This window comes from Xyrauchen texanus, chromosome 30, assembly GCF_025860055.1.
Source record: "Xyrauchen texanus isolate HMW12.3.18 chromosome 30, RBS_HiC_50CHRs, whole genome shotgun sequence".
Taxonomy (NCBI): Eukaryota; Metazoa; Chordata; class Actinopteri; order Cypriniformes; family Catostomidae; genus Xyrauchen; species Xyrauchen texanus.
In genome coordinates, this window is record NC_068305.1 from 9,970,184 (window position 1) to 9,981,528 (window position 11,345).

At 37.6% G+C, this 11,345-nt stretch overlaps 1 protein-coding gene across 1 annotated transcript; it reads right to left on the reverse strand.

Annotated features, from left to right (window-relative positions):
- Positions 1-232: 232 nt before the first annotated feature.
- LOC127624192 (4-galactosyl-N-acetylglucosaminide 3-alpha-L-fucosyltransferase 9-like) lies at positions 233-6,560 on the reverse strand. The gene is made up of 3 exons (XM_052098899.1): positions 6,490-6,560; positions 1,582-1,760; positions 233-1,465 (listed from the first exon to the last, which is right to left on the reverse strand). Exon 3 carries the CDS (start codon positions 1,450-1,452, stop codon positions 376-378), a length of 1,077 nt encoding a protein of 358 aa, XP_051954859.1. The 5' UTR covers positions 1,453-1,465; positions 1,582-1,760; positions 6,490-6,560; the 3' UTR covers positions 233-375.
- Positions 6,561-11,345: the final 4,785 nt, after the last annotated feature.

Sequence of the window (11,345 nt, forward strand, 5' to 3'; positions counted from 1 at the left end):
TTGTCATGGATGTATGCATGCTTTTGTTGATATTTACGTTAAATAAAGTCAAATTAAATTAGAAACTTTTTGGTGAAAGACAAAGAAAGAAATATCTGTATCACCATACAAAATGTGTGATTAAAACCAAACAAATTTCATCATCAATTAATTTAAAACAGAGTAACAGAGGTTCACCATGGAGCGCCAAAGTGGATCAGGAATTTTTTTTTTTCGTCATTTTACACCACAGAACATTTATTAGCAGGAACAGAGAAAGGAGAACCCTCTCCCTTTCTTACTTCGTCACAAATTAAAAACACTAAATTCAATGTAACTTCAAATTGAAACTTGTTCATTTCTTCCATAATTGACATCAACGATGATGAAATGTAGTCAATCCCAAAACCAAGAATCCAGGTTATTACAAGCTTTGTATTCCTTATGCCTTTGTAAGTAATCACAGGCACGACATGTATGCTCAGCCCAAAAGTAGGAGAGCTTTACTTTGAAATGCTTCCTCCAATCAAAATACTGCAGATAGAGCTCTTCATTTTTATCCAGCAACAAAAGGTAATCTGCTAACTCTTTCGGGGACAAAAAGTCATCAACGTGTATAAATGCATTTCCGGGCACAAAGTTCTCATAATTTTGTCGAGCCGGGCCGAGAGTAATCGGAACGCTCCCAACTGATAAAGGATTGTACAATTTCTCCGTAATATAGTCTTTGTGGATTGAGTTTTCAAAGGACAGGTAGAATTTGCAGGTAGCAATAGTGGGGAAAAAATCTTTATCAACAATGTAGTCCGCAAAAGCCTGACCATATGTGTGTATTTCTATGTGCTTGCTCAGTTCGTTATAGTATTTCACCCTGGCATGGTCTGGATTCCAATTGCTTACAATCCAGCAAACCAGTTTGGTCTTAGCGGGCAAAACAAAATCCTTCCCATCTCCGACAGATACAATTGAGCCGTAAGGCACCTGAATATCAGAATCCTGCCGGTAATTCAGGGTCAAATTAAAAAGCTTCTCTATTCCTGGAATTTTTGGGGAATGAGAAGGAGACTCTAGGTTCATCCAGATCCATTTCTGGGAGGCTGGTCGGTTGGCAGGGGGCAGGCTGGATAAATCTCGACTGATATCCCTGTGGTGGATCACTACTCCGCTGGATTTGTTGTAAAGAGAACGATCAGCAGTCAAGGAGCAGCCCTCAATGTTGAAAAGGGTGCTGCAAGTGTTCAGGTCATATGTTTGACCAAACGGCCAAAGCCAGATTAGAACCACTGTCTGATTGTCTTGTTTTTTTGCTGGCGTTCGAATTTTCCCATTTATGGTAGTTGCTGCGAGCTGAGTAGGCCAAGACAAGCCAATATTATTTGGTTTTATGTACATGAAAAATATGGTCGCAAAGCACCCCAGCAACAGGATGGCAATGACAACAGGCCGCAGGATCCCGTTAAATACTGAGGTCATTCTTTGAGCTGTGCTAGGACATAAATGAAAGAAAAGCAAAAAGCATTTCAAAACTCAAACATACTTTTTTGGTAAAATTATTAAACTTATAGCAAAATGTGAGAATTAAGGCGGTATTAGGGCACTTACACGAAGGTTTCTAACAGCCCTGATCAGAAACACCCAACAGCTGATCTTCTGCATTGAACATGCTCAGGACAGCAGCGTTTATTTGCTCCAATTGTGATTTCTCACCTGAAAGGTGGGTAACACTTTAAAGGAATCGTTCACCCATCATGCCGTCCCAAACTTGTATGACTTTCTTTTTTCTGCAGAACACAAATGAAGATATTTTGAAGGATGAACGATGCGTTACTGCTCATACAATGTAAGTCAATAGTATCCAAATCCTTCAAGATCCACACTGTACAATGTTGTAATTACTGGAAAAATCAAGATGTCTTAATTAAACAGTACTTGAAATTTCAAGTTTTGGGCTCATAACACAAATATCTAAGTTGCCCAAATTTTAAGTGTTGTTAACTCAATTGAGTAAAAAATTTGCCTTTGGGGAATACCCAGAATACCTTGCGCTTGAATCGTTTAATTATGGCCCTGTCCTAAATCGCACATTTGATGTGGACTGGCGGTCCCATGGCATTCATTTCCACGTTCTCGCGAAGACTACGAGACCTTAGAGTGTCCCGTTTGACATTTTACACTCAAAGGAGTGCTAACCAGCGCCCCCTTTGCGCCCTCAATGCTCCCTTCGGCTGAGCCTGCATCGGTGCATGCTCCACAGCAGACTTCTACCCATCAGTCCCCGCTGCTGATCCTCTTGACCAACCACAGCCGACTAGAGTTTCTGTGCTGGAGGAATAAACATGGCAGACGAGGCGATGTCAATCGTGGATAAAATATTGATTTAAATTATCATTTTTACAGATTTTTTTTATGATTAATCACTTGCATTCCTTGTGTATATATTACTTTTAAGTCTGAAGTGTATAACTGGTTCAAAACTTTGTTTTGTTCAGTTTTCCTGAGATTCTTGCATAGTTTTTATTAAATAGTTTTTCTTGAGTAAGTTTTACGTTCATAAATGTAAGTAACCTAACAATAAACCTTTATTATTGTTGTTTTAAAGAGGATTTTAGAATTATTGCGAGTTTCTAAAAGATTAAGAAATGAAGGTGTGCATAGCTGTAGCTAAGCATCTTATATTTGTTGAAATAGCAACGTTCGGTCAACCAGTGATATTTGCATCTGCAGAAGTGTGGCTGTGTGTATTTTATGATTTTGTGATATATGGTGGTGTGTGAGATGGCTTTTCTTTCTATCCATTTGGCTGTGTTCTAAGCACCTGCCTGTAACCATCCATGTGTCTGAATCATGTTTATTTGTTCTTTAAATATTTAAATGTGCACTCAGTAACTTTTGGCTTAGTGACACCTAGTGGTGTGGATGCAGCATCATTCAAAATCAATAGTTTTCAGTTACAGATGCCATTGTACAAATTCAATACTAACAATCAGCCAAGATTAATTTAATTCAAAAGTGAAAGTGTCCAGTGACAACACGGTTACTGAGATTAAGCAAGTAGTATTCGGCTGGTCATGTGATTCAATAATGGCAACCCCCACGAGGGTGCCCCTGTCCCATGAAACGACTTTTATAAGGATAATGATCTAGTGTCATCATCTCATGTGAGTGCTCATGATTTATATATGTTTCAAAATTACAATTCATTTCTTTAGAAGTAAAACTTTAATGGGAAAAAAAATCACCAGGGGCACTTTTAAAAAGAGATTTTGTTGTTAAATTTGAGCTTTGCTTTTCAAAGGTTCTTGATTACATTATCTAATGCTATATTGTCAGTGTGTTGCTTGGAATTATTCAATAAAAACTGAGTTAATGTGCATTCCTTTACCCTATCTATCAATGTCATGATTTTTTAAGTAATCATTTGTAAAACTGCATATGAAAAATTTATAAAAATGACTTTATCTGAATTAAATCTTGAAGTCTGTCCCAAATGCACACTTTTATATATCTGCACTCGGAGGAAGACCACAAAGGTTTGGTCAAAGGGAACATAAGAGGACATTCAAATAGTTGTTAATAATAATACATAGAGGTTTCAGCTGTTTTGTAGCATTATTTATGTTGTTTTGTTACAAATTGTTGTTTCATGTGATGTCACCACACTAAAAAAATCCATCAAAATCAGATGAACTCAATTTTAAATGTTGATTGAACTATTTAATGTAGAAAAAGTTGAGATTATTTAAAACAATAAATTAAGTAAACTTTTATAGGATTTAAGTCTGAGCAACTTACATTTTTAAACAGAGAGCACATACAATGTCAAGTTTGGTGGTGAAGGTAGAACTTACAAGCTTTTGAGCATGTTTAGTTTGATCACTAATGCTCAGTAGTCCCGAGGAGGCCATTTTTGACATCATATATATTTTTGGCAAAATAACCGATTGTCCATTTATTGGATTTTCTCTGGTAACATTGTGAACCTCTGTGAAAGGGAAACTTTAATTATACTGTTCTAAGTCTATAAAGCCAGGCCTCCCATGGACATGAAAATGGTAAATGGTCTGCACTTATATAGCGCCTTTCTAACCTTAGCAATGTTCAAAACTAATTCACCCATTCACACACCAATGAAGGCATTGTTGCATCTGCTACTGTGATGCAGCATTGTGGCTGAAGGCAGTACTCACAATCCCTTGCACTTTAATTTAAGTGTGTTACATAAAGCGTGCCGAGTTACAAGGACATGTAAATTAATTGTAAATAATCTGTTTTGAATTGACAGATGTTGAAGCTCTATGTGTTTCAAATGCTGTTTTACTGTAAAAAGTTGTTGTTGATTTTTAAGTCACCATCAGGATGATTAGTGTTCGCTAATGCCATCTCAGTTCTTCTTGAGCAAATTTAACTAGAGTACAAGCATTTATGCATTTCTATGTAGAAATAAGTTTATTTGATGATTGACGTAGTAGTTATAATCTTCATTATTGAAGCTGTGTTATTGTACGACCTAAATTTGAGTCCATTCAATTAAGTTGAAACAACAACATTTAGCGAATAGCGAATCTGAGTTAAGTCTACTTGCATCTAGTTACTCTAACTGAAATAGTTACGTTTTTTTTTATATGAATACCAGTTAAATTAATTACACATGTTTTGGAGACACTATTACTCAATAAAATTGAGGGAATGAGTTTACTCATTCAATTGAGTAGTCAACTTAGGGGTTTCAATGCTAAAAGGACATAAAATCAGCATAAAAGTAAACCATCTGAATCGAGTGGTTTAATCCATGTCTTCTGAAGCAATAAAATCGGCTTAGGTGAGAAACAGTTATAACTGAAGTCCACATTCACTATAAATCTTGACATTCGGCCCGAACAAAGTGCAGGCTTCTAGAGAAAAATGCTTTGATGCTGCACGTGGTTGTAAGGTCATTAATCCTCACATCATTGTATATCAGACATTCCGTGTTTCATATTGTAGTGTTTAAAATCAAATTTTTAGCATCCCAGGTACATTTTGAAAGCATCTTTAAAAAAAATTCAAATTAAATGGAACTCGCTGCTTTATCATTTTACCTTGCTTTTGCATTTTCGAAATAGCCCAACTGGGCATGAAAACTGCAAACCTGGCAACACTGCGAACATCCTTCAAATCTTCATTTGTGTTCCACAGAAGACAGAATGTTGTACAAGTTTGAGACAGTATATGGTTGAGTTAATGATGAGAATTATAATTTTTGGGTGAACTGTTCCTTTAACATTAGTTAGTGCATTAAGCAGCACCATGAACTCACAATTAAAATAGCCTAATGTTTTAAAGCACTCACTGATCTTGGTGAATTTTTGGTTAGTTTGCACAACCAGCCAGTGGCTGATAATATGGGGCACCAAGTGTCAATTTCTGATCTTGTGGGCTACTTGTGTGATATGAAATGAATGTACAGTGCATTCCATTTCTGTATTGCAACCCTTCTCGTGGGCTAAATGCATTTTGTGTCATGGTGAATCGCGAAATGGAATATTCCTTACAAAAATCCTTTTGTGGACGACATGCATTATATTGAAATAGACAATCCCTTTCCTGGACAATGAATATCTTTTTCACAGAATGAGCATTTTGTGGACTAAATGCATTTTGTGACATGCTGGGTCTCCACAAAATGGAAGGAACTTCCCTGATAGGGGGTTACAGTGTGAAGAATTGACATGGAGGGTGTACTTGATTTTTTTGATTACTGGAATCTATGCCCCTGAGTATAGGTCATTTTTATAAACCATAATATGGGTTTTGGCTGCAGTCCTAAATTACAGTCTTGGGGAGATGAAACTGTGAATTTGATCTTGATTATTAGCCTATTGGTTATCAAATTGTCTCACCTTTTGAAAATAAATAAATAAAATAGCTCCAACGTGGAGCATACGTTTCATGGTATTTAAGATGCTTTTAAGCCCACATTAACAAATAATATAGGCTACAATAAATAAAACGTCAATCGGAATGAAGATTTAGCAAAACATCCAATTTAAAGGCTGTATCTTATATAACATTAACGTTATATACCAGTGGGACAATGCCGAAAAATTATAATTAGGCAACCTTCGGATTTTCTGCGGTCACAATGAGTGTTAAAGCAAATCTGCTTTGTTTTAAAATCCCTGCATGATCACAATAGCAACTGAATGACAGTAATATTACAAATGTGTTCTGTGTAAGAGACGTGCAAATGTTAGGATTGCAAGGAGCATCACCCCCTCGAAAGACGAGGCAATCTGTTAAAATACGAAAAAGACCGAATTCACTCGATCCAGCCCCGAGTGCACAATTTTTCTCTGCGGCTGTACACAATTCTTGCCTCATTCCGCCGCTTTCCACCTGCCTCATGAATCATTTCAATACAAATCAGGTTATTTCAATGTTGTACGGTCATCATACGCGGGACCATCTCTTCCCGTGGTCCTTATAACGGCAAAAAAAAAAAATATGTATACATTTTTTTTTTTAACTTACCGAGTGTGTAATAAGGTGCGACGTCTTTCTCAGCTTGAGTCCCGTCGTTGTTGCTTGACACTGAGAACGTGACCATCACCATTGCGAAGAGCCCCAACACGCCGTAGCATCTCTTGAGGCTTATTAAATGCAACACTTCATCTGTCAGGTTAACCCCTGTGAGTTTTGCTTTGCTGCTGTTTCCTGTGGCACTGGGAGACAAAAGTCCTCTTGGCACGATGCTGTTAACGGAATCTCTCCCAAAGCCATAAAGGGGGATCTTCAACAGAAGTTCAAAATGTATAAATTAATCTAAAAGGAGTTTCAAGGTTACTATAACTAAAGTTTCCCATACCCTACCAGCAATGCTGATCTGAGGTTACAAATGCTCAGGGGAGAAGAAAAGCAAATTAGCAAGTACAGCAAGTCTTGGAACACATTAAATAGAATGTAATAATCAATGTGTTGTAATAAACACATTAAATAGAATGTAATAATCAATGTGTTGTAATAAACACATTAAATAGAATGGAGACAAATGCACCACAATGGTTGCAAAATGAGGCGCTCATTTGGAACCAAGTAGGGGTTTGTAGTTTATTGTAAAGTTGAGTTGAATGGTTGAGTTTGACAAATGCAGTCAACATGACAATTTGTGTAAAAACACGAGAAAATTAAACGAATAATATAATTTATTTGACTATCCCATCATGTTGTAAAGAGGATCCAAATGATGTTATTTCTTGTGTGTTACAAATGTAAGGAATGCTACTATTTGTCATGGGGTAAAATCATGCGCTAACAGTATTGTAGATAAAACAAGGGTCACAGCTAAATATGATTTTGGCAATTAAAATAAAATAAGGACTCAAATGTTGGTCTGTTTCTTACCCAAAGCGATCTTATCACATTAGAAGACATTAAACCAATTTGAGTCGTATGTACTTTTATGCTACCTTTATGTCTTTTTGGAGCCTGAAAATTTAGAACCCCATTGACTCAAACTATAAACAAAAACACATCATATATCCTTATATCTTCGTTGTGTTCTGCAAGAAGAAAAAGTCATTAAAGTTTGGGACGGCATAAGGGTTAGTTAGTGATGAGAAAATTATCATCTTTGGGTGAACAATGCCTTTGAGATTGGTTAGCGGAACAAAAGAACACGTTTTTAGAATAAGCAAGAAAACTGTCATGGAAGTATTACAAATCATAATAATTCTGTGGGTAATAACTAAGCCTCCAAAACTGATGTGGAAAATAACCTCTTGCTGTAGACAAGACTGCACTTCCTGTGGCTGCAGGTTACACTGAAAATACAGTAAGCATTATAATTTGAATAGTTTCACTGTATTGTATGCAATTTCATATGTTGTAAACAGGCTGAACGAGATAATTATCAACATAACAGACAAAATATAAAAAATGCAACCTTGGTTCACTTGGAGACTGACTCATCCTCCACCATTACAATGAAACAAAAACATCAGTGGGCGGTATTGATCTATTCTATCACATTGCTGTTCCAGTGTGCTAACACGGCAACCTCCACCACCCCACCACCACCAGTTGAGCCCTATCCCGCACAGGGGTAGGCTCCTCGCCCCTGCCTCCTATCTCCGGTAGGATATGACGGTTCAGAGTGCAACTCCCTCGGACTGCCAGACGGGGCCTACGCCAAAGAGAGACAATACATTTCTGTTTTACATTCATCAAATAAATGGCATCTTAAACCTCACTCAAGCCTGCGTGTCTTCCCAATAGAACTCAGTTTCTCACCACTTTAAAGGCAGCATACCATTCAGCACTGGTATTCCAAATCTTTCTCCAAGTGTCTTGTGCTAATTCTCCAAATCTAACAATATTGTCATCCATGACACTAGAGAAAAACTTTCAGACAGATATCGCAGAAGATCCTCAATTTCCTTACAGATATTTTAAAGGAAAGGAGGCTGTCCTAGCAAAGACCCTTTGAGTTGTGACCATCTTGAACTTAAATGGACAGGTGCAAAGTGTAGCCAACATAATTTTCCAATAAATACCAGAAAAGGGACTTGCCTTTGTACCTGCCAAACTGAAGAATGTATTCTCCTCACTGTAAAAAACACAACTTGACATGTTTTGTTATGATAAATAATAAAAAAAAATGTATGATATATTATCTGGAATGTTCTAGGAATGCTCAAAAAAGGAAACAATCTTAAAATAATACATATAGATAGCAAGGGTAGAACAAATTCCAGTTCCTTTCCAAGTCTGTCACTTCGACACTGCATCAGTGCTGATGCTATAGGAACCCCGCCCAGGAGTGACGATCTCTGATGCCCTTTAGAATCACACCAATTTCATTGGCAGGAAAGGATTAAGGCTCCACCCCTGCGCTGTAAAAAAAACAACTTGCAAATAGTTAACTCAGTTCAAAATTTTAAGTCATGTGGACAAATTTTTTAGCAACATGTTGAGTTTACATATAAAAACAAGTTAGCTGAATGTTTACTAGTTTGTGATGACATTGTTCACTACGAAGAAACACACATTAATGAGAAAATAAAGTGCAGAGCGTGTTTTGTGTTAAAAAGTGTTACTAACAGGGGCGTGTCTAGGGGGAGGCTGGGATCAGTTAGCCTAGGATAAGCTCTGCCTCCCCTGAGAATTTGAGAAATAATCTGTCCATCTGATGATAAATTACAATTTAAAAGTGGATTGTTTTGTGCATATTTTTCCATCGCTAGCAGATGAGTGAGGTCTGACACAACAAAAATGTCGCTTTTGTCTCAGAAAAAGTGCATTATGTCAGAACAGAACGCCAATGAAATGTTTACCTGGCAGAGCTTTAAAGCACGAGCAAACAATGAACTTTTGTGATTGCGAATAAGTGCAGTGTCCTGTGAGTGTAACTCTACCGCTGCATTAACATATGATGTGAATGTACGTCGAGTTTTCGGGGACTGATCGAGGCGCCAGAACTGCAGCTGATAGAATGTGCGGCGATGAGAAAGCAGTGTGCAGTGCACTGTATGCGGTGCACGAGCAGCGCGAGATGCTTTCACATATGCTGCGTTACTTTGTAGGCTAACTGATCCGCGGCTGTACTGTACCAGAAACACATAGGCATACTCACTATTTTTTTATTTCAAATCCAGATGTTATCAGCAACTTTTATTTAAAAAAAAAGTTTTGTCAGCATTGCGATTCTCTTTGTACACATATACACTCTTTAATAGACGTATTCACGTTAAAACCCAATTTAATCAACATATTCAATGCATTACTTCTATACAGATGTATATATTAATTTGCTCGAGCAATTAAGTGGAAAAATATGTAACCATTTATTTATATTAAAATTGCAAACATTTTAAATTAAAACTTAAAATTGACAAAAACAGCAGACTCATACCTTTTCTTTTGCATTTAAATTTTAATACAATAAATCTTGCATTTCACAAAGAACTTGTTTTTCCACCTCCACGAATGAGATTAGAGTCGTTCATTATCCCGCCTTGTTGAGGTAAATTTTAGTTTTCCTTGCATTACCCCGGTCTTAAAGTAAAAATGAGACTGTGAAAAATAGTAGTATTTAATTAAATACATTTATCTAAGTCTATTTTGACTATAGATCTCAAAACTCCTCCAGTAGCCCCTTAAATAAAAAACGAACAGTCCTAACTAGAACGTTCATTAAAAAAATTGTAGCCTATTGCTTTTCTATTGGCCGTTATTGGATGTGTGTCAGTCTGCTGCTGGATCACATTAACAACCAGAGTGCGCAGTAGTCACAGTCAGACAGTCACTCTGCACACAGACGATATATATTTTGAATCTGTTGGCAGCTCGTGTTACAAGGCTCACTGCTCACAACTTTGTTATTTTCTCATTTAATGCTAGTGTGTACTTATAAGCTTTTCATGAAAGTTTTGTATTTGAACAGTTAAGTTTTTTTTTTGTCATTTTTGCAGGCTATTAATTTGTTGGGTAACATACCCTAGCTCAGGCTGCTTAGCTACCTGCTAGTCAATTAAATTGCTAGTCTCTGGTCAATGAAGTTGGCACTGAAGTCAATGAAGTAGACTTTTGGATGTAATAATTAGACCAGTTTTTATTAAACATAAAAAAAATGCATAAGTGGCTCATCAAAAACCAGGCACCTTGTCATTCACCCTCCATGCAAGCTGCCTCTGTCGAGCTCAGCACACCTGCTAGTAACAGTGAACATGCTGCCTCTGACAAGCCCAGTACCTCTGCTCCCAACACTGAGCAGAGCCTTGTTGCATCCACAACGGCAAATCCTCCAAACGCATGTCCTCCACAAAATCCACATGCACCATCCTCCAGCTCTGCATCTGTGTCGGAGCCAGCAACATTCTGCCCTCCCCAAAACAGACAATCCTCCTCCAGCTCTAGTGTGTCTGTTCCCTCTGACTTAGATTTGTATAGCCCATCCCAGCCCAAGCTAAGTAGCTATCCTAAGTGCCCATTTGGACAGGCTCTCAGGTGTTTCAATGCGGGCTGGTATCAGTCTCGACCATGGCTCGAATAGTCTGTCTTACGTGATGCCAGCTTTTGCTTTTCCTGCCGTAAATTTAGTGTCTCCAATTCGGAAAGAGATGACGCATTCACAAAAGTAGGCTACAACAATTGGAAAAAAGCGCTGATAAAAAACAGTGGTTTTCAGAAACATGCCTCCGGCACTGCGCACGTCAGAGCCATGTTTGCGTGGCAGGAATACCAGTGCCGGACAGAGACCAATAATACCATTGTTCACCAGCTTGGTCAAACTCACATTGAAAAAAACAGATATTATGTAAAAAGTATTTGGGAAGTTATTCAGTTTCTGGCGGTTAATGAACTTACTCTATGTGGGCACCATCACAGGG